This window comes from Pelodiscus sinensis, chromosome 7, assembly GCF_052426305.1.
Source record: "Pelodiscus sinensis isolate ZL-2025 chromosome 7, ASM5242630v1, whole genome shotgun sequence".
NCBI classification, from domain to species: domain Eukaryota; kingdom Metazoa; phylum Chordata; order Testudines; family Trionychidae; genus Pelodiscus; species Pelodiscus sinensis.
In genome coordinates, this window is record NC_143058.1 from 72,826,809 (window position 1) to 72,853,641 (window position 26,833).

General features: G+C 41.2%; 1 protein-coding gene across 8 annotated transcripts in view; it reads left to right on the forward strand.

Moving 5' to 3' along the window:
- CCDC150 (coiled-coil domain containing 150) overlaps nt 1-26,833 on the forward strand; it is a 47,719-nt gene that overhangs the window by 15,111 nt on the left and 5,775 nt on the right. For 5 of the 8 annotated variants that reach the window (XM_075934236.2, XM_075934233.2, XM_075934235.2 and 2 more), the window contains 15 exons: nt 1,710-1,753; nt 2,836-2,928; nt 5,447-5,554; nt 9,052-9,176; nt 9,882-10,059; nt 10,776-10,859; nt 12,685-12,792; nt 12,896-12,958; nt 17,233-17,253; nt 17,343-17,471; nt 20,209-20,378; nt 21,663-21,756; nt 24,302-24,471; nt 25,324-25,450; nt 26,154-26,348. In XM_075934236.2, the coding sequence (XP_075790351.2) occupies nt 1,710-1,753; nt 2,836-2,928; nt 5,447-5,554; nt 9,052-9,176; nt 9,882-10,059; nt 10,776-10,859; nt 12,685-12,792; nt 12,896-12,958; nt 17,233-17,253; nt 17,343-17,471; nt 20,209-20,378; nt 21,663-21,756; nt 24,302-24,471; nt 25,324-25,450; nt 26,154-26,348 (1,709 nt within the window). The remainder of the gene's footprint in view (nt 1-1,709; nt 1,754-2,835; nt 2,929-5,446; nt 5,555-9,051; nt 9,177-9,881; nt 10,060-10,775; nt 10,860-12,684; nt 12,793-12,895; nt 12,959-17,232; nt 17,254-17,342; nt 17,472-20,208; nt 20,379-21,662; nt 21,757-24,301; nt 24,472-25,323; nt 25,451-26,153; nt 26,349-26,833) is intronic. The other 3 variants (XM_014570882.4, XM_006117901.5, XM_014570885.4) reach the window with 2 other exon arrangements.

Consider the following 26,833-nt stretch of genomic DNA (forward strand, 5'->3'; position numbering starts at 1 on the left):
ATCCAAAGCTGATGAACTTTTTCCTAGAGAAAAGTGGCTGCAATAATAATAGGGAGAAGGCAATAGAATGGAAGCAATTTTCTTAATGGGTTTCATCAATGCGAGTCTCTTTCAGAGAAGATTTCAGCTAGTGAGTAGGACATAATTCTTGAACTGATATTTGGGTATTATGCTGTTGCTAATCAATTGGTCTTTAGGAGATATGAGCTGGGATGTAAGTTAGTACAGCATGAAAGTTCCCTGATCGTTTTTCCTTTACATAATTTGGGATATGTTGTGAAAAGAACTGTGATATAGAGGACGGATTTAATGAGGAATACAAGAGCTACTTAGAACAAAGATGTCCGTGATTGAAAATTTAGTTGATCTGATTAGGAATCCCTGTTTCAGTGAAGTAAGCCGGTGAACTTTCCATCCAATTCCAAACAAAAGTGACACACTTGAAGAATGAAAGATCCACTCCTTCAGGGATCTAGTTCTTTCTTTAAAAAAATAAAATCTCTGTTCCTCACCCCAAAAAGATCCACAATATTGCCTAAGTGTTCTCCCTAGGTTTCCTTCCCTCAAGACCCGTCTGTCCCAGATTCTAGCTCCTAACAGAGAGCCACTCCCTTTTTCTTTATGTTCAGGATGAAATATAATGAGCCATATCTGCCTCACTGAGACAGCAATAATTAACCTGCAGCTTGCTTAAGGGTTCCAACACCCACTAAGAGGGCATGAAAACAGGAGGATCTTGCTACTCTGTTATAGTAGGATTGGTTGGGTGGGAGACAGCTCTCTTCCTATACAAACCTAGAATAATTCCCTTTTTCCCCCAAACAAAAATCCACCTCTTCCTCAAGTAGCAAATTTGGAACAAAACTTAGTGATTTGCTAGTGTGCATTAAAGAATTAAAACCTAGTACTCGTTACCAAGTGTTTTGATCTTTTTCCCACCGATTGAATTATGAAGAAATGGTACAGAATTTTTTATTTAGCATTTTTTCTGTATCTTCTTCAAAGGGAGTCTGTTTATCTTTGGGGCAGAAGTTAAAAGTGAAATTATCCTTCTGATTATTCTTCTTCCTTTGTTGTTTGAAATATCTTTTGATTGACCTTTCCAGATTGTTCTTTAGATATTGCAACCAAGAATCTTTGAGTCTTTGTTTTTATATTCTTTTCATTTATGTATCTCTCATCCTCTTCACCTCTGGTAGTATCTCATTCAGAAACAGTGCAGAACTGGAAGAAGCAAAGTATACAGATAGTTTTTTCTAAACCAGCAAATGTACATTTTGGTGTACCTTGAATGTCTGTTTAAGCTAGGGGCCTAAGTTTTCAGACACAGAGCCATATGTGATGTTGCATATCATTTGGGTGTATAATTACCACATAATTCAAGTTATGAGTACAGTTACCCAGTGTACATGTTCAGTCGTAAGTAATTTAATGCATAAGTGAGACAGGCAATTGTGTTCTTTCCTCTTTAAAAAAAGTAGCAGTCTTGCTTGAGATTACCAGAAAGGAAAGATATGTTCTACAGTGATCCCGTTGAAAGGTTAAATCCATCTATAAAAGTGTTATCAGACAGAGCAGCATGCTTATGGAAATCTTGCATATTTGTTCCATATTCAGTTATCTAAGCAACCCACTTTAATTAAAAGGATGACATTTTGATTTATAACCATGAGGTTTCATGGCTTTGTTTTGGTTTTGCTCTGCCTTAGATTCCAGAAACTACATCATTTCCCAGCTCAGTGAAGAAGCAAAAGTAAGTTGTAACCAACTTTTGGAGGTGGAAAGGGTTGATTTGTCTTCTTTTTCTAATTTAAAAGGAAAATACCATTGTATCTCAGTCCAGACCTACATCCCCTGTGTTATTCCTCTCATGTACAGAGATTATTATGTGGGTGAGACTGTATAGTGTGTTTTTATGTAAACAAAGGCCACCCAGAAACACAGGGCTTAAATGAATTTAAGACCACGTTAATTCTGAATAAAAATATCTACACAGGACCTTAATATGCTTCAAATAAATCAATTTTAAATTCATATTTTCTAGTTAGTTTTATTAATTTTTCTGAGTTCATGTGTAAGAGAAATGTTTAAAGGAAACTAAACAGTTAGTAAAACCGGGATTAATGTCACAAGTAGTATGCCTAAGTAAGGCCAGGTTTGTACTTCAGGGGAAGGTTCAGAATTGAATGCAGAATTCCAAGCATGGCTGCAACAGGGTCATAGAAAGAGGTTATTTACTTTTTAATCTAATTTATGTTGTGTATTGTGGTAATATATTACTTCTACTTGACACTGTCTAAATGTAACAAGTTGTCACTGCCCCCAATGAGCCTACAGTCTGAATAAGGTCTGTGTGTATGCAGCCAAAAACTGTGCTTGAAAGCAAAAACGTTTTAGTGAAGTCAAGGCTTGGTATTTATACATAACCAGTTCTGCAGCCATGGTGATAGATGAACAGATGTAGGATTTGTGGTAAGAGGAGAGTTTAGAGTCAAGGATGATGCCAAGATCACCAACAGTAAAGGTAAATAGGTGTTTAGAATTGATGTGTTTGTGCTTGACCATCCAAACAAAGAAAATGCACACAGAGAAATGGCAACTGAAGTCTCAGAATATTGGCTAGCATTGGCAAAGCTCTGTCAAGTTTTGTGAGGAAGTTTATATTAGTGGAGTCCAGGCTGGCATCTACAGGTTCTCAAGTAGCATTGTCACAGACTAATCAGCTCCATTTAAAAAAAAGGTGAGACACAAATGTAAAATTTCCTGTGATGGTGAAACACACCATGTCTGTTTTAACCTTTTCTCAGGGAAATTCTGTTTGATTCTTCTCTTTAGAATGCACAGCTGTCTTTCAGCAAAGAACATGAGGAAAATGTGCACCTGCGATCTGAAATAACAGCTCTGCGAGAGACAGCAGAAAAAGTACAGGTTATGAAAGTAGCATCTCTTATCATATCCTGGAGCTAAAATATGGGGGATAGTATCTACAATGACTATCTGAGCATGATTCTCGCATCTTGATATTCTGGTGACAATGAAAAGCCTTTGGATACAGATGTTAAATATGACAACTTTAGTTTCTTGATGTGGTAATTTGAAATTCTCAAATATTCACTTTAGTTTATGGTCTCTGATTTAGCCACATTTCTAACATAGACTTTCATTGTTGTTGCTGCTTTTTATAGATATACTTAGGCTTTTAAGAAGGTGTAATTCCTACATATTGAAAAAGTATAGCAGAGCTGTTGGGCCTGGATAATTCATCGCCCACATAACGGCTGAACATTATTGTGGATTCTGCATCATTTGAAGACTTTAAACCAAGACTGGATAGTTTTCTAAAGCAGATGTGATAGCTCATGCAGAACTTATTGGCTTGGTGCAGGATTTCCTGAAGGTGGTATTGTGGTCTGTGTTAGAACACAATATGATTATAATGGTCCTTACTTGGCCTTAGAATCTATGAAAGATACTTAAATTGTTGCTTTAGTAACAACAGGATGTGCTGCAAAATGTTTGGAGTTTTTGGCTGAAAATGCTCTTCTCTTCCATCCCCTACAACTGTCCTGTTTAGCAGCAGGTCTCCATATGGATCCCTCCAGTGTTGGACACTTGGCATTTCTGCAGCACTGCCGTTGTGAAAATTGTAAAGAGATGTCCCTTATAAAAAAGCATTCTGTAATGAGTTCATCGCAGAACTGAGAATAATTAAAAGATTTCCTGATATCCAGTCTTCTATGTTTGTCACAAGGCTTTTCTTATTACATTTTTACATTTAATCTGACAGAGTTTATGCTCCTTTCTATTTTCCTCACTAGGATTGAACTTCCACTTTTTAATGATGCCTTTTTATCACTCACTACTTCTTTTACTTGGTTGGTAAGCTATAGTGGCATTTTTTTAGATCTGTTTCCGTGCTTTTTAATTTGGGGTATACATTTAAGTTGGGCTTCTTTTATGGGATCTTTGAAAAGTTTTCATGCAGCTTGCAGGGATTTTACTTTTGTCATGGTACCTTTTAATTTCTGTTTAACTAACTTCCTCATTTTTGTGTAGTTCCCCTTTCTGAAATTAAATGCCACAGTGTTGGGCTACTGAGTGTTTTTCCCACCACAGGGATGTTAAATTTTATTACATTATGGTCACTATTTCCAAGCAGTCCAGTTATATTTATCTCTTGGACCAGATCCTGTGCTCCATTTAGTACTAAATCAAGAATTGCCTCTCCCCTTGTGGGTTCCAGAAGCAATTGCTCCAAGAAGCAGTCATTTAAGGTATCGAGAAATTTTATCTCTGCATCCCATCCTGAGGTGACATGCACCCAGTCAATATGGGGATAGTTGAAATCCCCCATCATTATAATTTTTTTCATTTTGATAGCCTTTCTAATCTCCCTTAGCATTTCATAGTTACTATCGCTGTCCTGATCAAGTGGTCAGTAATATATCCCTTCTGCTATATTCTTATTATTAGAGCATGGAATTACTATCCATAGAGATTCTATGGTTCATTTAAGATTTTTGCTTCATTTGACTACATTATCTTGCATGTATTTCATGACTCTACATTATCTTTCACTCCCCCACCAGCATGACTTGTGCTGTACTTCCAATATATTTTGTACCCTGGTATAACTGTGTCGCATTGATTGTCCTTATTCCATTGAGTTTCCATGATTACTATTATATCAATATCCTCCTTTCACGCATCTGACGAAGTGGGTCTTTGCCCACGAAAGCTTATGTTCCTACACTCATACACTATAAGGTGCCACAGGACTCCTCGCCGCTCCTTTAATAAGTACAACCATCTAATTATTTAGACTTCTAGCACTTCAAAAATTTGTCACTATTTATCTGTCTACCAATTCCTGATGTGATAGACTCTTTTTCTTTTGATTGTTTCTCATCTGATCTTAACCATATTTTATCATCTTCCATCCTTTCCTCCTGACTAGAACATAGAGAGTCTCTATAAATAGACTCTCCCCTAAGAGCTGTCTCTGTCCAATCCTTGTTCTTCACATCCATGGGCTTTCCCCCAGCCCTTAGTTTAAAAACTGCTCTATGACCTTTTTAATATTAAGTGCCAGCAGTCTGGTTCCATTTTGGTTTAGCATCATCAGTATTCTGTGGAGTGATGATGTAGCCGAAGTGTCACTGAGTGAATCAGGGTAGAGCTTCGGTGCTATTAGCTTTGCTGATACTGTTTTCTGCAAGTCTTCCAGCTTTTTTACAGCAGCACACTTTGTGGCCCTTCCACTGAAAAGTGGTGTTATCTGAACACTTTTCTCAGTGGGACTAATTATAGCAAGGGTCAGACCAACCTTCAAAACTGCAAAAAGACATGAGCAGAGGAAAGGTAAAAGGATGTGATAGGTTTGTAAACATTTTTATTTCTGCTGTAGGAAGTCTGAAATAAATTTTGTGTCTTTTCCCCTTTGTAGGCACTTAATGACCAGTTGAACCAGCAATGCTCGGAACTGAGTGTTACACTTCGAAGCGTTTCCATGGAGAATGCTAAACTCATTTCAGAACATCAAGCCATGCTTAAGGTATGCAGTTCATAATTAGGCTAGTAAATACCTAATGGGAAGCATCTTTGACTCAGAAACCAGGAAGAATAGATGTAGGAAAGCTCAATAATTAGTCTACATGAATCCAGTAAAATATTTTATGGATAAACACTGAATTCTAATTATCTTGACATAGCTGGTTTTGAACACTTGTATCAAACTCCAGGGCACTAGTGACTTCTGACCTTCTTTAAAACATAACTCTTAAAATAATCTACACTCCAGAGGTTTAAAAAGAATCCCAGTTTATACTTAAACTTATTCATTAGAAAAATGGAGACAGAAGCCCAGCAGCAGAGTGGGGGCTATCCTGTTTATTGCGTCGAGTGTAATATGTATGATTACCTGCCCTGTGGGCAGGTGGCGTATGTGTGCACCCGTTGCAAGGAGCTCCTGACCCTCAGAGACCGAGTTCGGGCTTTGGAGGCCAGGGTGGCTGAACTGGAGGAGCTAAGGGAGGTAGAGAGCTATGTTGATGAGACTTTCCGGGACACTGTAGTACTGTCCCACCTCCAGTCTGAGAGCCCCAGTGCTCTTAAGGAGGATGAGAGTCTCAAGGGAACAGAGCATTCAATGGGAGCAGAGGGAAACCATCCCGTAGTTGGGACCCTCCTCCCAGAGGATGTTGCGGTATCCTCTCGCACTGAGGATACCTCTGAGGGGGAGGGAACGCCAGTTAGGAAGAGGCAGGTGTTAGTAGTGGGTGATTCGATCATTAGAAACATAGATAGTTGGGTTTGTGATGACCGGGAGAACCGTATGGTCACTTGCCTGCCTGGTGCGAAGGTTGCGGATCTCTCGAGGCATCTAGACAGACTTATGTATAGTGCTGGGGAGGAGCCGGTGGTCGTGGTACATGTAGGTACCAGTGACATAGGGAAGGGTAGGAGAGATGTCCTGGAGGCCAAATTTAGGCTGCTAGGAAAGAGACTGAAATCCAGGACCTCTATGGTGGCATTCTCGGAAATGCTTCCAGTTCCACGCGCAGGACCAGGTAGGCAGGCAGAGCTTCAGAGTCTCAATGTGTGGATGAGACGATGGTGTAGGGAAGAGGGGTTTAGATTTATTAGGAACTGGGGACACTTTGGGGAGAGGGGGAGCCTATACAGGAAGGATGGGCTCCACCTAAACCAGGGTGGAACCAGACTGCTGGCACTAAACATTAAAAAGGCCATAGAGCAGTTTTTAAACTAAGAGATGGGGGAAAGCCGATTGGTGCGGAGATGCACGTAAATCGGAGGGAGACTTCTCTTAGAGGAGAATCCATTGATAGAGATTCTCTAAGCTGAAGTCAGAAAGAGAGGAGGGGAGAGGGCAAACCATGGGCCAGAGCAGACAAACAACCGCATACAAAGGAATCCAATGCATCAGGGAAGGGCAGACAAATAACCAGTGGCAAATTTCTGAAGTGCTTGTACACAAATGCTAGGAGTCTGACTAATAAGATGGGTGAACTAGAGTACCTCGTATTAAATGAGGAGATTGACATAATAGGCATCACTGAAACCTGGTGGAATGAGGAAAATCTGTGGGACACAATCATACTGGGATATAAAATATATAGAAAGGATAGAACAGGCCGGGTGGGTGGCGGAGTGGCACTGTATGTGAAAGATAATGTAGAATCAAATGAAATAAAAATAGTAAGTGAATCAACATGTTCAATAGAATCGCTATGGATAGTAATTCCATGCTCCAATAATAAGAAATTAGCAGTAGGAATATATTACCGACCACCTGACCAGGACAGCGATACTGACATTGAAATGCTGAGGGAGATTAGAGAGGCTACCAAAATAAAGAACTCTATAATAATGGGGGATTTTAATTACCCCCATATTGACTGGATACATGTCACCTCAGGAAGAGAAGCGGAGGTAAAATTTCTCAATGGCTTAAATGACTGCTTCTTGGAGCAGCTAGTGCAGGAACCCACAAGGGGAGAGGCAATTCTCGATTTAGTCCTGAGTGGAGTGCAGGGTCAGTCCTGGGACCAATCCTTTTCAACTTATTCATAAATGATCTGGAGAAAGGGGTAAGCAGTGACGTAGTAAAGTTTGCAGACGATACAAAACTGTTTAGGATAGTCAAGACAGAAGCAGACTGTGAGGGACTCCAAGAAGATCTCACCAAACTGAGTGATTGGGCAACAAAATGGCAAATGAAATTTAATGTGGATAAGTGTAAAGTAATGCACATCGGGAAAAATAACCCCAACTATACGTACAGTAAGATGGGGGCTAATTTGGCTACGACAAATCAGGAAAGAGATCTTGGAGTTATCGTGGACAGTTCTCTGAAAACTTCCACACAGTGTACAGCGGCGGTCAAAAAGGCAAATAGGATGCTAGGAATTATTAAGAAAGGGATAGAAAATAAGACCCAGAATATCTTACTGCCCCTGTATAAAACTATGGTACGCCCACATCTTGAATACTGTGTACAGATGTGGTCTCCTCACCTCAAAAAAGATATTTTGGCCTTGGAAAGGGTTCAGAAAAGGACAACTAAAATGATTAGGGGTTTGGAACGGGTCCCATATGAGGAGAGGTTAAAGCGACTGGGACTTTTCAGTTTAGAAAAGAGGAGACTGAGGGGGGATATGATAGAGGTCTATAAAATCATGAGTGGTGTGGAGAGGGCTGATAAAGAAAAGTTATTTATTAGTTCCCATAATAGAAGAACTGGAGGACACCAAATGAAATTAATGGGTAGCAGGTTTAAAACTAATAAAAGAAAGTTCTTCATCACACAGCGTGTAGTCAACCTGTTGAACTCCTTGCCAGAGGAGGCTGTGAAGGCTAGGACTATAATAGAGTTTAAAGAGAAGCTAGATAATTTCATGGAGGTTAGGTCCATAAAAGGCTATTAGCCAGGGGGTAAAATGGTGTCCTTGGCCTCTGTTTGTCAGAGGCTAGAGAGGGATGTCAGGAGACAAATCGCTTGATCATTGTCTTCGGTCCACTCTCTCTGGGGCACCTGGTGCTGGCCACTGTCAGTAGACAGGATACTGGGCTAGATGGACCTTTGGTCTGACCCAGTACGGCCGTTCTTATGTTCTTATGAAAGCTGTGACTCTGAAAGAGAGTTGTGAGGGTCATGATGGATATTCAGCTGAACATGAGCTGTTGGTGTAATGCTGTGGCTATGTGCTCATGCTATCCTTGGATGTATAAACGGGAATATCTAGTAAGAATATAGAGATTGTGCTGCCTCTGTATTTATTGCTGTTGCAACCTGTACAGAAGTACTGTGTCTAATTATGACATCCACATTTCAAAAAGAATGTTGAAAAACTGAAGTGAGTTGTGTGGCAATATCCAGTTCTAAGAGAAATACAGAAGTCCCTGAACTAAACAGGAGATGGGAACTTAGGTTTAAATAGCAACTTTGTGCCCTCTTCCAGCCTTTTTCTCTCTGTAGCCTTTTGTATAATCCTTTGAGATTTCACAGCAACATTTCCATTTCCTCTTTAGGCAGAACAGGAGAGGATGACTCAGAAACTGCAGGAACAAGACTTGCTGCTGGATGCTGCCCGAGCCAACATTATAGGAGAGGTGCAAAGTGTGCAGAATGAAAAAGCCCAACTTCAAAAAGATCTGTGAGGAATATTCTAAACCGTTATTCTTCAATCTTTTCTCCCTTGCATACAAGCAGTTTCTGGTATGTCCTGGTCCCTGTATCTGTCCAAGCCTATTACAGCTTCTATTTATTTCCTACATAAGAATGGCCATGTTGGATCAGACCAAAGGTCCATCTAGCCCCCAATACTGACTTCCAACAGTGGCCAATGCCAGATGCCCCAGAGGGAGTGAATAGAACAGTTAATCATCAAGTGATCCCTCCCCTGTCATCCATTTCCAGTCTCTGACAAACAGAGGCTAGGGACACCATTCTTACCCATCCAGGCTAATAGCCACTGATAGGCCTAACCTCCATGAATTTATCTAGTTCTTTTTTGAATCCTATTAAAGTCTTGGTCTTCACAACATCTTCTGGCAAGAAGTTCCACAGGCCGACCCTGCGATGCATGAAGAAAAACTTCCTTTTGTTTGTTTTAAACCTGCTAGCCATTTATTTCATTTGGTGACCCCTCATTCTTATATTCTGAGAACTAGTAAATAACTTTTTCTTATTCGTTTTTTCAACACCAGTCATGATTTTATGCTTGCTGATGCTTACTCGGGACTTTTGAACACAGTAAAGCAGGTATTAATAGGGATGTCTGGTATATATTTTCTGTTCACAACATCTAAAATTGTGAGGTATAGAATTCCAACTCATGTTTCCTGTCTCACTTACACAGGGAGGCATTGCGCACAGAGCATGCTGGCTGCAGACAAAAAGCATGCCTACCTGAGGATATGACAACCACACAGAAGGTGCTCCTGGAGTCTACTATTGTTAGACTACGAGGTGAACTGGAGACAGCAGTGAAAGGAAGAGGAGATCTACTGATGGAGAAGGAGCGTCTTCAGCAAGAGGTACAAGAAATATTTTAATCTACTGTATATCTGAGTTTCTGTGAGCAAGTGAGTCCATCTGTCCAAGAACTCCTCCTAAACCAGGGCTGGGCAAGAGCCTGGTCCACCTACCTCTCTGATCCGGCCTGTGTGGCAGTTCCTTGCCCTGCCCCCAATGAGTTGACTGGGAGCTCGGGACGCATGAGCCCTTTCAACTGCTTCTATTTAAAGGGTTCATGACTTCCCTGAGCTTCCAGGTAGTGCATTAGTGGAGGGGCTGAGAGCTATGAGCCCTTTCAACTGCTTCTATTTAAAAGGCTCACGGGGAAAGACCCAAGCAATGCCAGGTAAAACAAAAATTCAGTTTTCTCCAAATTTCAGTTGTGCTGACATACCCCCCAGACTTCTCTCGAGTACCCCTAAGGGTACCCATACTACTGTTGAGAAACACTGCTCTAGATGGCTGAGAATCAGTGTGTGCCTGCTTCTTCCTATATATTGAGGTGGCTTAGTACCAAGGTGATATGACTATATCTTTCTCCTGCTCTGCTGTTTCACTTGGTGAGATCTCTTGTTCATTTTTAAATGAAAATTTGATCAAAATAGGAGGACAAATGTACTAAAACTTCAAGGGGAAAAGGGTTAATAAACCTCAGAGGGAGAGAAGATGCTAAAGCCCAAGTCTATTTTGGCTTGCTTTTCCTAGGAGTGGGTGACCTCTGCTCTTGTTTTCCCAGCATGCTCAACAGCAGGTTGAACAGGTTCTAGCAGAGCTGACTGACAGTAAGAATAAACTGGCCTACGACAAAGGAAAGCTTCAGGTACCTGATTTTTGCCTTTTTTCAGTTTATTCAGATCAGAGAAAAATGCTTCTGTCCAGCAGATCTAGGATTATTTAACCAAACATTTATTATTATAATTAGAAGGAAGTTCTTGTATTTCCTTCTGCAGATGTCATTAGTACAACAGCCAGATATTTTAAGTAGTTTTGGATTCAAAACTGTGTTTAATCCTCATCAGACCATATATTGCCTTTAGGTAAAAGATTGGGTTGAGATGCCTCACTTATTACACCTATAGGATTCCAGATAAATAAGTATGAAAATCACTGAGCAGGAAGGAAAGGGGGACAGTTTAAAGCAACATGTCTCCCTGTCATAGAAATCTTAGGATTTTGGAATGTCTTGTTATTCCAAGAGGTAAAATAAGAAGGGAGCAGACTGCATGGTTATAAAAAAAAAATAAAGAATAAAGATGAAGGTAAGTGGACAATAGAAAGGGAGTTGCAGATGGGTGTCTGAGAATTTGGGAGATGGGTGCATGGATTTTGGTGTGCTTGTGAAAAAACAATATGGAAGGGGCCCGTGGAGAAGAATAGTGGCTATTTACAAGGTGAGCCAGCTGCAGGTTTGTGTAATGTCACCATATCTGGTGATTAATTATTATTAATGAATGCTCAAGAGGTACAATAAAGATGGGAAACGGTTCAAAACTATAACACAGAAAGTTAAAATAGATGTGTAAGTCAAAAAATGGAAAATGTTAGACTTCTCAAGGGCTTAGGTAGGCATCACACATGCTTTAGCTATTTAGTAGCATCAAGCACAGCCTTGTGAAGCTTTAAAGCCCTGATAGACGAGCCCCACATGAGCAGCTATTCAATAGGTGGTGCAGTTTTCTCAACTGTACAGCAGCTACACAGAGGGCTGTTTTTGAGTCCCCAGGTGTGGTCAGTTGCTGCACACCTCACCATTCCACATCTGAAATGGTTGAGTTTGCACCAGCAACAGCATGGCAGCTTAACGCCAGAAGTCTCTTGTAAGGTGCTGAATGATGAGGAAGGCATTACAGGTGAAACAGCTTGTTCCCACTCTGTTTGCCACAATGTATTGGCAGCCACCATGTAGATGGTCAGCAACAAAGTCCATATTGGTCTTTTAGTTATGAGTAAGGTACTTCCAGTATATATTTGAAAAATGTCACTACTTGTATTTCCTGAATTGTGTCCAGGAGGTTCTTTCCTCCAGTATGAGGTCTGATATAAGCAAAAGGAATGTTAGGAGACCTGATGTTAGGAGACTGGTAGCCAATTATGTTTTGTGCTCTTATGGTTCCCGTTGTTAGTCTCATTGTTAGATTCAATTATACTAGTTTTGTGTGGGGAAGGTTTAGCCATGCAGGAGCAATATTACTCTTAGTAAAAGAGTAATATTATTTTACTAAGTAGCATTATGTCCTCAAGCTGAGCCTGCAAGCTTATTGAAGAGGACATTTCTTTTCTTAATCTTCTGAGCTACCTTGGAGAGATAAGTGTGTGAGCTAGAATTAGTCATAACTATACGGATATAGTTAATGATGATGGCCAAGATGCTATCCTGAGCTTTGTATTAAAGTGATTTAATTTTAATTTTGTTTAATTTAAATGTTTTAATTTTTCCTTTATGTGAAGATAAAGTAAAAGGACTTTCTTGCTGCTCATATTCTGATACTTTACTCAGTGTTAATTTCTTTTAGTTTTACAAACACATTCTCCCCTTCCCCGCCCCCTTCTGCTTTTCTGGATGTCTCAAGCTCAATTTCTGTTCTTCACTTACTAAATAGGCTCAATGAGATATGTGCTGACTGTGTCTCTGTGTTTTCCTTTAGAATAAAGTACAGCAGCTTGAAGAAGAAATGCAATCTCTTGCAGATGCACGTTCAGAGAATAATCACCTTCACAAACTGAATACAGCCTTAGAGATCAAATATACTCAGGTACAGACAAATTCAGAGGATTCCTCACTTCTCACCACGGTCAGACTGCTCCCCTCAAGAACATCAGTAATTTAATACTTATTTTTATTATTCTAAATTACAGCTGAGTATAGAACTTGGCTCTGTCAAGATGAACATGCAACAGATGGAAGCTCAGCTAAAGCAGGTATCAAAACAATCAAGGTGGTTTCCTGCAAATTTAATGTGTGTATATTGAGGGTTGGAATGTGCCAAATTGGTGGGATTGTAGGCATTTCCATGTTTGTCTATTCATGGCTCACTGTGGAGAGCACAAATTGTTACAAGTTATTTGACTGCTTTTTTGGGAGGAGAAAAGGAAGAATGCAGTGAATGTTCAGGCTAATCTGGTCTAAATCACTTATTCAGTCTTTTAGCAACAGCTCAAAGATGGATTGTGTTGCCCTGGGCAGAAGCACCAAGCATGCATGTTTTATTTGATGCACTGGGCCATGTTCTCTGCTGATCTTGCTTAGGTTTCTGAGAAGAAATAGAAGTCTGTGAGTTCCAGTTTAGTAATGCAAATTAGTTCTTGGTCAGAAAAGGAAATCCTTTAGATTCTTAAATAAAATGATTGTTCATAGTAACTGCCTTAAAGTGTGTTCTGTTGGGCTGGAGAGCTCCTATAGGGGTCAAGAAAAATGCTTTAAGTGGTAGGGTATGCACATGTACAAGTTTAATCTGCTAACCAAGGGACAGCATGATGTCATGCTAGTTTGCACAACAGATTATAGTAGCAGGATGCAGCAGAGATTGGGATTGGATTCTACAGCACAGTAGGTCTTGTTTCACTTACCTCCCATGGGCAAATAAGTCAGTCTTCATGCCTCAGTACCCCATCTATAACGGAGATAATAACACTTCCCTACCTCACAGGGATGTCAAGGGGATAAATAATGGAGCTGGGCAGGAAACTTTGTTTGACAGGTAAACACATTTTCTCATACTGAATTTAGATGACTCTCAAACTTTTGCAAAACCAAAAATCCAACAACAAAAATATCTTTAGGGTGCTCAAAATAATTAGAAAAATTGAAAAATCAGAATTTAATTTTTTTTTCCAATAACTGATTTGAAAAATTCATACAGCTTTATCCTTTCCTGCAAAAAGTTTCAGTTTTGACAAATCAGAATTTTTTGACAAATCAAGCAAATCCCAACTGGATGTAACAGATACTTTAAAGATCATTAGAGAGTCTGACACTCTGTCACTGTCAATGGGAGCATAGATCCAGTCCAGTACCCACTACCCAAACTTTGGGAAGACAGTTTACAAAGATAATGTAGTATCTCCATTCTACAGATGGGGTAAAATGGAGACACAAAAAAGCAAGTGATTGGCAGAATCACGAACAGATCAGCCCTTAAAATGTTCTGCCTCACATGACGCAAGATTAAGTTCCTTATGGTGATCTGTTATGTTCTGCTTGATGAAGTCACAGTATATAGTATGATAAGAAGGAAAAGGCATAATGACATCACATATAGTTCTAATGCTGTACTGGTGAGCAGTGATGTCTCAGTTTACTAAGATATGAAGGGAAGCCACACCGATTTACCTTCTTGAATAAGTTGCTATGGAAAATTTGGTCTCGCAAAGTTTTAGGAAAGAAAATTTTAAAAACCCATCCAACTAATCAGAAGTGTAGTAAATGAGGCTTTAATATGGCTTACTACCAAGGTCTTTATAAAGTAATGTAGTGCAGGGATAAGATGCAGTATCTGTGAGTGTGGCTTCTGTTGTGTCTTCAGAGAAGAGACTTTGTTAGGGGGTAGTTTATTACCTTACTGTGCGCTCTTCTGGTTTTCTTTATTTCTTCCTCTTTTCCACACTCTACCAATTCTGCCTGTTTGGACTGACTGGATTGTTTTGTAGCAACAATGCCACCAAAAAGAAGAAAATCCCCAGAGAGGCCCTGGCAGCAGAAGTCCAGTGTTCGTTACATTAGATCACATATAGGAGGTTTAGGAGAGGAAACTGCAGGCTTTGAATCACAAGCCCCTTCACACAAGGTTCATTTCATGCCAGATCTACATTCAAGGAAATCTGCTTCTGAATGTGGTGACTGTCCTAGAATCTCTCTGTGGACTTTGTTAAATGCTATTAAGACCATGGAAGAAAGATTGGAGGGTAAAATAGACATCCTTGCACCAAGGCTATTGAAAACTGAATGGTCTACAGAACTTAGTGAAGATTTCATGAGGGTGAGTGAAGACAGTGAAACATAGATTAGCAGAGGGTGCTGAACCTTGGCTCACCAGAGCATTTCATAATTCCTATGGTCTGTTTAAATACATTATACTAGTGGCCAATTCATTAGCATTTTGTCATCATGTTTTCATCATTTTAGTTTATGTAAGTGTTTAAATAAATTATGCTGTATATAGAAATAGCCTATCCAAATACATATGAAACAAGCTGAACTTATAAAAATACAGGTACCTTTAAATCTTAATAAAATATGTAGAATCTGTTTGGCCCACATAAGGTTTATCTTAGGTTTATGTATCCCTCCTGGATAATAGAGTTGGGCATCTCTGAACTAGAGGCTGGATACGCAAGGCAGTTTCTGTTAATTTAATTTGTTAATTTAAATTGTTAGCAAAAATGAAGAAATACTGGAGTCTTTGGGAGCTTCTTGTACAGAAAGATGCAGGCTTAATTAATAAAGTCTATTTAAGAGGTATAAAGTGTTTATTCTAGATGTGGGATAATGTAGTTGTGGTCCTGTCTGAACTGTTGCTGTAAGAATGCCAGACTATCTTCTGATTGATGCTATACATTATGTTATTCATTTTATGTGAAGATAAGAATCAGATTTGGTTTATAATGGTAATGGGACAAAGAAAGTTCTCTGCATTTTAAACTCTCTCAGTAACTGAGTCCAAAAGCTGTGGATTTGATTTACAATTGGAAGTTTCAAGGAGCAGAGTAGAAACTGAAACTTTCATCTTACCCTGATTGACACAAAATAGGTCATCTTTGATTTGAGGAAGCCAAAAGTCTTTTAAACTTTTTTCTTGGGAGCCAGATACTGGAGATACTCAGAGGTTGTCATTGAAAGTTGTTACTTTTTATTTCAGAAATATAATTGTCTTATTCTGATTTCCATTTTCTGAACAGTATATTGGCACTGTGACTAAAATTTCTTTCTTTTTGAATGACCTATTTTGTGCACTCTTTTAATGTTAAAACAAGTGGCATTCCCAGACACATGTTCCTATGCCTAGAGCTATAGTTATGGCTGGCAGTATTGAGAAGAGTCTCATGAAAACGTTAACTATTTGTGTTAAGATGCACTTTGAAAACAAATTATTTTTCCCTCCTTCCTCTGTGTTATAAACTGTGGATTATAAGGACTGTGTTTACCAGGGATGAGTGAGCAGAGGCTCTTTTCTTACTTAATCTGTATTTGCTATTTAATCTAATTTTAATTTTGTCAGATGCTACGTAAAATATTGCAGATCTTAATACATGTAACAATTAATTAGTAATGTGCACTAAATTGAGGGCATGTTTGAAGAATGGGTGATCTGCAGTGATGTACCATAATGTCTATTGATAAAGCACCCATGATTCTAATGGATTTTTAAATATTTGTTATGCTGTATAAACAAGAACAGTGCTCTCTAAAAATAAAACCAAGGCAATAAATCCTACCAATAGATTCAGGAGAAAACACATCTGCTTGTTTCAGTCCTGCTCATGTTTAATTTATTCTAAAGCTTGGATTCTGAGGGAAATACTTGGCCTTTGTTTCATAAAGTCAAAAAGAGATTTAATGCCTCCGAAAGAAAGAATGTGGTGCCCGTGGGTGCCATGGCACCCGCCAGGGCATTTATGTGTGCCCGCTGAAACATCTGGGCTGCCCCCCCCCAGGCGTGCGGCCCATGCGTGGTGCTGACCCCGGGCGCGTGGCTCATGGGCGGCCCCTGCCCCGGGCGCACAGCACATGCGCGGTGCTGGCCCTGGACTCAGAGCGCATGGGCAGCTCCTGCCCCCGGTGCGTGGGTGGCCCCTGCCCCGGGCGCGCGGCACATGCGCGGTGCCAGCCCCTGGCGCGTGAGCGGCCCCGCCCCCAGATGCCCGACATGTGAGCGGCCCCGCCCCCGGACACCCGGCACATGAGTGGCCCCACCCCCAGACACCCAGCAGCCACGAAAGGTAGGGGACCATTGCTATAAAGAAACTTTATGGGACTGTAGAAAACTTGGCCATACCCATGATAAGTGGACATCTGGCTAACTAAAACCATGCCAGACCACGGATGTTGCCAAACCAGAGAGTGCTAGACTAGAGAGATTCAATCTGTACTGTAGCACCTATTGGTCAAAGCCAGACGAAGAGGTGACAGTTTCTGTCTTATGCTTGTTTTGAAAAGTAAAATCCCTTGTTCTAAATACAGAATCTCTCACTTTCAGGACATCTGGACCATTTTGCTGGTAAAGTCCCTCCACCACCTTAAATTGTAATTAAATGCCTGTGATTTGGAAAACTAGAATTCAACATTTTCCTCCTTCTCTTTGCAAAGGCACAGGCCATCCTTGAACACAAAGAAGAAGAAGTTTGTATGGCAATCAAGTCCCATGATGAGGCATTACGAGAGACTCAGAAAATTAAGGGGCACATAGAAGCCATCAAAGAGAGGGAGAAGCAAAAGGCAAGGAAGCAGGAGTTTTTAAAAAGGAAACATATGTGCTATAGGCTGGCTCAGATTCCAGCACAGCAAATTTGAACTTGAACATAAGTCTTATTGGCCTGTTGGTGTGTAATGGACAACAGTGCTCCAATACGGTTTCTGGAACATGTGTAGAATACTGACTCCTGAGACTCAAGGTGTTGTACAATCCTGTATGATGTTTTGTAGTACAGGCAGTCCCCAGGTTACGTACAAGATAGGGACTATAGGTTTGTTCTTAAGTTGAATTTGTATGTAAGTCGGAACTGGCTCCAGATTCAGCTGCTGCCACTGAAACTGACCAGGGGCTGACTACAGGAAGCCGGAGGCAGAGTTGCTCTGCCCCCAGCTTCCTGGAATCAGCCTGATCAGTTTCAACAACTGCTGAATCTTGAGCCTGGGACAGAACAGCTGGGGTGCTGCCCGGTAGGTTCCCACAGCGTCCCGCAACAAAAGCCTGGTCTGCTGGGGGGGGGGCGCACTAGCTGCACCCCCTTCCCTCCCAGCAAACCAGGGAGACCCGAGCAAAGCTGCACAGGCGGAGGGATGCTGCCTGTGCGGCTTTGCTCCTGTCTCCCTGGTCTGCTGGGGGGGTCCAGCGGCTTTGCTGGACCCCCCCAGCAGACCAGGGAGACCCGGGCAAAGCCGCCGCCTGGGCAAACGAGCAAAGCCGGGCAAACGAGCAAAGCTGCCCAGGCGGCGGGGGTCCCGCTGCCTGGGTGGCTTTGCTCCCGGGCAAACGAGCAAAGCCACCCAGGCGGCGGCTTTGCTCAGGTGTCCCTGGTCTGCTGGGGGGGTCCAGCGGCTTTGCTGGACTCCCCCAGCAGACCAGGGAGACCGGGAGAAGCTTTTCTCACCCCGGAGGACACGGGTGGCGACCCGCCGCCCGTGAGCTCCGGGGCAAGAAAAGCCCCGTTCATAAGTGCGGATCCGACTTAAGTCAGATCCGCGTAAGTCGGGGACTGCCTGTATTATACTTTTAACTGGTGGTCATTGATAAAGGAGGCTGATGGTACCAGCAACATATAGTTGGTAACTAAGGGTTAATATTTAGTTAGGAAGTTCTGTATCAGCAATTGGGACCTGATTCTCCTCTTACATCTGTGTGAATCAGGAGTTATCTTGAAATCAGTGGAGTTAATACTTATGTAAAATGGTGTGAGGAGTCACCAGGTTTGTACTTAATGCTCAGCCATAACATGGGTGCAAAACAGAGTCTGGCGATTGCAACACAGTTAATGTGGACAATACCACAACATGCTGGTAGAATTCATATTCCATTCTTACTCTTTCCCTGTACTGATGGGATCTGAATGCCACAGAGGCAGCCTGCTTAACAGCATTGGTGAAATTGGAGGAGGTTAGAGCTGGTCTTCCTTTGTCAGAATGACAGATTGCTCTGATGATTAAACCAAAGGAAGGGTAGAAAGTGGAGAGGAATTCTGGAGAACTTTTCTCCTCCAGCATACTTCTAAATACAGGCTGCAGAAGCTGTTCTGATAATTGGGCCTACAGATTTACCATAATAGTGAGTTAATCTCTAAATAATAAGTTAAAATTCATAAGATATCCCAAATATTGATGGGAAAAGGTACAAGAGAGAGACAGGCAGAATTAATCTACTTACCACTCCTTTTTGGGGGCCTTAAAAAAGTGACTTTAGAGAGAAAATTGGCTACTGCCAACCTCACTTTCTCCTGGGATCCCAAGTCTTTGTCATCCTGATCCTGAGAGATGTGAGCAGGCCAGAGAGAGGGAGCCAGGTGACACTGCCACATGCTCCCATAAAATCCCTAATAGCACTTGGGATGTGATACAGTCTTCCTATCACTCCCAGAAGTGAGTGCTTTTCCTTCATTGCCTTATTTCCTCTTTCCTATCCTTTCTCCTTTTTCCTTCTGTTTAATAAGACTGGATTAGCTGGCCAAGACTACATTTTGTAACATAGAAGTAAGCCTGTGACCAATATAGGCAGCTAAATACAATATCTTCTTACATAGCTCAATGCTGGCACAAACTTGCTAGGCTTTGAAGTGGCTAAAACCACATGCTGTGCCTGAGTTTTTCCAGTGCTGAAACTGCAAGTGAAAGTCAACTCCAAAGACAGAAACTTCGTTTTCTATCTTTGCTGTTCTTTTCTTTCTCCTTGTGTGCCTGTTCATCTTGTTTTATCTTCTAGGTAATGGGATTAGATTTTAACAAGAACAACTGTTTCTACCCATCTCTACTAACTTTTATTTTTTCCAAAAAAGAACCTTAATTTAATGGTACCCATCTTAAATACCATCTAAGAAACTATCAATGGGGTTATTTTCCTTCTAAAAACCATAAAAAGGAAAAGGAAACAAGGATGTTGTTGAAATTAAAGCCTTATTTAATATTTTACATTTTAAATGCTTTAACTGTCTTCCTTTTTTCCTTTATTGTCTTTAATAAAAAGCTAAAAGGATTTTAATTGTGTATTTGCCGTGGTATTAACCAGGCTGAAATCTCTACCTACCAACCGTGAAACTTGTATAAAACTGTTTAATGTTGGACAGTGACTGGATTATGTTAACACCTTTGGCCCAGATATTCCATCTAAATTAATACAATGAACACAAGACTAATCTTCCCTTGTGAGGTGTAACCTTCTTATGATTTATATAAGGAGTATGACCAAAGTAGTCTTTTGGAAATTAACCAGTTTCCTCCCTCGGCCTGCTTTCTGGTATTTTAGATGGCAAAGTTACAGCACCAACTACAGGAGGCAAAGGAGGATAACAATAAGGTGACAGCTGTGCTGGAGAATGTGCTGGCTTCTCACAGCAGGATGCAGGCAGCTCTGGAGAAAGTCCAAACTGAGCTGGGGTGCAAGGATTCTGAGATCACAGGGCTCAGAAAAGACCGGTAACTATGCTTGAAACAGTTCTCTGTGACTCTCCGTATCTGCAGTGTAATGAAAAACTAGACAAGCCAGGACATGAAATGACTTGATCACTAGCTCTTTCCCTCAGGCTCAAGACCATTATCTGCCTTTGGGAAGTAAACAAACTATCTAGGACTAGATAAGATAGTTCCCAGTGAACCCAGTTTGTATTTATAATTCCTGCAGTTCATTTTTTTTCTGCAATTTTGGAAGCATGGAGGAAGAGCAGAGGCAAAGCACTAGCTGAATTTGCCCCTCATGGACATATGATCAACTTTGTATCCGTTGCAGTTAAGAATACGCTGCTTCCAGCTCATTTGAAGAAGTGGGCTTTGCCCATGAAAGCTCATACTATATATATTTTTGTTAGCCTAGAAGGTAAAATAGGACTACTTGTTGTTTTTACTGTCTTTTCTGTTAACCTACATATCATTCTTGTGCAACAGGCACACTGCACCTAGGGTATAAAAAGATCTCTTGATGTCAATCACATGAAGGGATTTATGTCTGGGGATACTAGAAGTCTCATATCAAAAAACCTTCTTCAGACTGTTTTAATATGTTTTTCATATGACATTTTTCCTCATTGAGGTATATCTTCATGAGTACCTCTGCAAATTTCATGGTACACATACAATGCAATTTGTCTTACTTTGTTTAGTAACTGTTAATTATTTTAAATTTTAGGGGAAATGCTCTATTATAAAGCCAATATCTGATTACTAATCCCAAGAGGTGCTTATGTAGCCATCTAGCAGAGTGAAGATTGTAGTATAAATGCAAACAGCACATTAACTGTATTTTTTTCTGATCTTGGCTGTTACCTTTCCTTGTTATCTAACTGGATTAGCACAAGGAAAGGTTGCCGCATTTCCTGTGTGGACACAATTTATTAGGGGTGGTTTTGTGTGTGTGTTTTATTCTAGTTTGAGTAGTTAACCTCCTGGCCCAAAACCTCATTGGTCAAAGATCTCTGAGAATTTGCAACACTTTCCTTCATATGTTTGAAGACTCAGTGTTAGTTGTAAAATAAAGTTTTAGAATAAGTAGTTGGCAGGACACATAATTACAGCCGTGATGTGAACCAGTGAAGCCTGCCAGCCACCTGAATTTTAATTTGTCATAGTGAAAAACAAATACTTTGAAGGTAGAAAACTAAACTGTGAGGTGGCCTCTACCCTAGAGGGAAGAGGAATGAATACATAGGTGGGCTTTACTGTTAATCATGCCTCTTGATCTTTACTCTCTCCTCTTGTTGTTTGCAGGACCCAGAGCCAACAAAAAATCCAGAGGCTAGAGGCAGAATTGGAACAGTGCCAAGCCAAACTGCTTGTCATAGACTCTCAGCACAATAGTCAGGTAGAGACCAAGTTTTTCCAGTTATAAGAGATTGGATTAGTTCTGTGATACTGATCTATCCTCCTTTTTTGGACGATGGAATGTGGGGGAATACCTGCTGGGAAGCTTACAAGGCAAAAATCTGTCAACGTTGGGGTACATAATTTTATGGATATTTAGCAAGGAAGTTTTACTGCCACCAAATGCCTTGTGAAAGATAAACTTCCAGCAGTCTTCAAATGGCAACAGTGAATGTGAAAAAAATTCTAAAATTTGTATTTCTTTCCCATGAATACAGGTTGGACCTCCTTGGTCCAGCACCCTTGGGACGTGATTGGTCCCCAGATGACGGATTTGGCCAGATCAGGGGAAGGTCATTTCTGGCTCCCCTGCTCCTGGCCCATCCTCCTGCCCTGCCACCCCACTGGGCTTCCCGACTCCCCTGGCAGCCCAGCTCGGTCATGTGCACTGGGTTTCCCACCTCCTCTCCACAATCCAGCTGGGCTTTATGCAGGCCCGCCCAGCTCTGCTCCCTCAGCCCAGTCGAGCTCTGTGCCAGGCTCCCAGTCCCATTCCACAGACAGGCTACATGTAGACTGCAGAGTTAAATCAGAAAAAGATACACAATTTGCAGTATGCAAATTATGTATCTTTTTCCAATCTTCTTTCGAAAGAGGCTTTTCTGAAATTTGTTGCATCTACATAGCGCCAAATTTCAGAAAAACCTCTTTAGACACATCCCTTATGCCTCGTAGAATGAGGTTTACAGGGATGGAAAAAGGGCACATCCGCTTTTCCGAAATTTTTTTCAGAAAAGTTGTCCCATTGCTTGGATAAGCAATCTTTAAGCAATCTGATACCTGTGGTATCCCGGAAAAGTGCTGCAGTCTAGATGTAGCCACACATACCTCTCGCAGTGAGCCAGGACTCTGATCCTGGAACATCCAGGAGATGTTGCTGGACCAAAGAGTTCTGGTTTATAGAACCTGTATCTTATTTTCTTCTTCATGTTATTCTCTTTTTTACTTCTCTTTTTAGTGGGAGCAGGAGGACATTGCTGCTTGCTTTTAATCTTAGAAATATTTAGTCTAGTCTTCTTTTTTTGCTGGAGGCATCTCTTGGCCAATGTCTATACCAGGAGAGATCACTGTGTTTAAAACCTGTTTTGTTTTAATACTTAAAGATACTTTTGTCTGTAATGTAGGCAGAGCAGGCCAAAGCTTATGCCTACCATGGGGAGCCTTCATTTTGGAAGAAAGCTTGATGTCTTGTGGAGCCTAGATGCAAAGCAGTGTGTGAATCTTGGTTTTCTGAAACACACTCTGAGGATTTCTCTCTAGCAAATACAAATAGTGTGTTTGCAGTCTCTGCTTACTAACTACCAATTGTGGGCAGCTGTTGGCCAGAGTTCCAGTCCAGCAAACTGATGCTGACTGGGGGAGATCCCTTGTGTTCTTACTGGAGAGGTGGTGAGGGAAGGGATGTTTATACAAGTTCTTTTCATTCAACTAACTAGAATCGTAGAATACTAGAACTGGAAGGAACCTTGGGAGATCATCAGATCCAGTCCCCTACCCTCACAGCAGGATCAAGCATGGTGTAGATCATCCCTGATAGATGTCTATCCAACCTGCTCTTAAATATCTCCAATGTTGGAGATTCCACAATCTCCCTGGGCAATTTATTCCAATGTTTAATCACCCTCACAGTTAGGAAGTTTTTTCTAATGTCCAACCTAAACCTCTCTTGCTGCAATTTAAGTCCATTGCTTCTTGTCTTATCATCAGAGGCCAAGGAGGACAATTTTTCTTCCTCCTCCTCGTATAACCCTTTTGGATACTTGAAAACTACTATAGTGTCCCCTCTCGGTCTTTTCTTTTCTAAACCAAAAAAGCTCAGTTCTTTCAGTCTTCCCTTGTAGGTCATGTACTCTAGACCTTTAATCATTTTTGTTGCTTTTCTCTGAACCTTCTCCAATTTCTCCACATCTTTCTTGAAATGTGTCACCCACAAATGGACATAGTACTCCAACTGAGGCCTAATCAGTGCACAGTAGACTGGAAGAATGACTTCTCATCTCTTGCTCACAACACTCCTGTTAATGCATCCCAGAATCATGTTTGCTTTTTTTGCAGCAGTATCACACTATTGACTTGTATTTAGCTTGTGGTCTGCTATGACCCCTAGATGCCTTTCTGCAGTACTTCTTCCTAGACAGTCACTTCCCATTCTGTATGTGTGAAACTGATTGTTCCTTCCTAAGTGGAGTACTTTGCATTTGTTCTTATTAAACTTCATCCTGTTTACCTCTGACCATTTCTCCCATTTGTCCAGATCATTTTGAATTATGACCCTACCCTAGAAGCACTTGCAATCCCTCCCAGCTTGGTATCATCTGGAAACTTAATAAGTGTACTCTCTATGCCATCATCTAAATCCCTGATGAAGATATTGAACAGAACCAGTCCCAAAACAGACCCCTGAAAAACCCATTTGTTATGCCCTTCCAACATGCCTAAAATATAAATAAGATTTCTCTCTCTCTTTCTCTCTCTTTACCCCTGAGGTGGATCCACTTTGTAAAGCACTAGATGTCGCTAGAGCGGATAACAAGAAACTTGCTTTGAGTTTGGAACAAGCTCTGCAGGCCAATAGTACCCTGCAGAGCAAGCTGATACATACTCGGGAAGAACTGGACAGAAAAGAAATTGAGCATCAGCAATTGATGGCCTGCAGGTAAGAACAAGTGCAAGGTGCTGTGGCTGAGGAACACTTTGCTTTTCCATTTCTAACTGCAGAGCTTGTGGTCCTTTCCATCCGTTTGTCGGCTGCAGAAACAATCTTCATGGCATGGGTGTTGAGCCAGTAGCTTGGTGGATTGATAGTGCAAAGCCACATGAATGAGCTGGTTGCCTTCTGATGTTGTGACTTCTCCAGGCTCCTCTGCAGTGTTAGAAGGCTGCAAATAGAACCTAGTCTTTCCTCTGGGCTGTGTGTGTTGAACAGTCCAGAGGAGCACTATGCTGCTGTTTGAGTGAGTGACATGCCTGCATAGCTGGCAGCACTTATCACTGACAGACTTGCAATACGGCTCTTGGCCCTTTACTGCCATCAGGGAATGGAAGCAGGGAAGAAGTCTGCCTCCTGGAAACCGCAGGCTGCTTGCCGATGGAAATCCTTCATGGTTTCCTTAGCAATGAGAAAGGCTTTGAGTTGGAGCAGTCTGCCTCATTCTCCTGGGTGAACTCTGCTGGCTGGCTTAGAGTAGCCACATGCTAGGACAGCTTCTCTCATGCAGGGAGAATCTATCTTGAATTGCTGTTTGGAGCTGCTGTTGAGGAACGGATTGTGGCTGAACCTGCAATTGAATGAACAGACTGAAATGTTTTAAAAGTCGCAGGCTCTTGACAAACATAATGTGGCCAAATGAATCCACCCAAGCAGAACCATCACTTTTTCCTGCTTCCTCCCCCCCCCCATTTTTTTTAATTTTTTTTTTTTGGTGGCCAGGTTTTTCCACTTGTATTGTTTACTAATTCACTCCGTATGGTTTATTTCCTTGAGAGTCTCTTTCTTCTTTCCATAAAGGGAGCAGCTTATTGAAGAAGCCAAGATGGAAGAAAAGGTGTATACTGAACGCTTGGAGGCCCTGAAGAAGCAGTTTCAGACTGAGCGAGAGGCTACAAGGAAAGCAAATTACAGGGAATCTGCTGAGGTGAGATGGAGCAGAATTGCAAGATTCCTTCTTTGGCCAGTTTCCTGAGAAGAGCTCTACTTCCCAATAATAAGAAAACAAGAGTGATCCATGATACTGCTTGTTTCCCTTTTGTGCTGCAGTATCATTTGAGAGCAACACAGAGAGTTTTGGCCTGCAGTGGACGACGTGATGTTCTGGTGGCGTAGCATAGTTAGTGATGGATTTATCATGTCTGTCCCCCCCCCCCCTTTTTGTGTGAAAACCTTACTTATTCCATAGGATCTAGAGGGGAATACAACCAAAGATTAATTAGAATATGGTTTCCAGGAAGGACCAAAAGACTATGTAGTATGAAGGTTATACGATGTTTGATTACAGCCTCCAAAGAGTACAAAATCCTTGTGATAAAAAAATGACATATGGGAGAGAAGTGGCAGGATAACAGCAGTCTCTGCTTCTTTGGTCTGTCGTGAGCTGTATTCTTTCTATAATTGTGTCCTCTGACCAAAGAAGTATTCAGAAACACAAGAGGTTAAGCTGTGCAGTCTTTCATTCCCTCTGAATAACTGAAAGATCCAACTTACCATCTACCTCATCACCTTCTAAATAGGGAACTGGGCACTCTTCCTCATGATGTTCATAAGAAATACATGTCATTGATTACCCTAGCTAGACATTTTTTGGAGTGAACATGAACTAACCTCTTCTGCATGCCTCCTAGCTAAAGAAAGCCCTTGAAGAGGCTTCTTCCAAGTCTGCTGAAGTGTCCCGAGCTAATAGGGAGCTGCGGCAGAAAGTAATGGAATTGGAAAAGTCATTGGTCAATTACAAGGGGAAGCTAAAGAGCCAAATGTCTCAAATCAGACAATACATGACCTCCAAGGCTAACAACATCCAGAACACACAGAAGATAAAGGTTTGTGCAGATACTTCTTCACTCTGAATAACCCTGTTCTTACACAATCTCTTCCCAGAATTGGAAGTGCTACTGCTGGACCTGTGCAATAGGGCCAGGATACAGGATACACCATGGTGTCAATAGGAGTCTGAATTTGTCAGTAAAAGCTTGGCCTGTTTCTTTTCCTTCTACATTACATATTGGTTTTCCTATGGAGTCATTCTACAGCTCAGTGGATCACTTCATGGCAGCCATTTGTTTCCCAGTTCACTGGATTGGGTAAGGCATATTTTTGCCAGTGGATGATTCTGAAGGGAAGGGCCAGCATTTTCTGGCTGCCTTTATGTCATCATATAAACAAATTATTTCCAGCCAGTAGAAAACCCATGGGTACCATGGGTTCCCTCTAATTTTTTCCGTTCATATGCGGAATAAATTTTATGTGCACTGCTGCATGTGCGGATGTGGATCTTCCCCAGTAGAAATACATGCTGTGGGCGCTC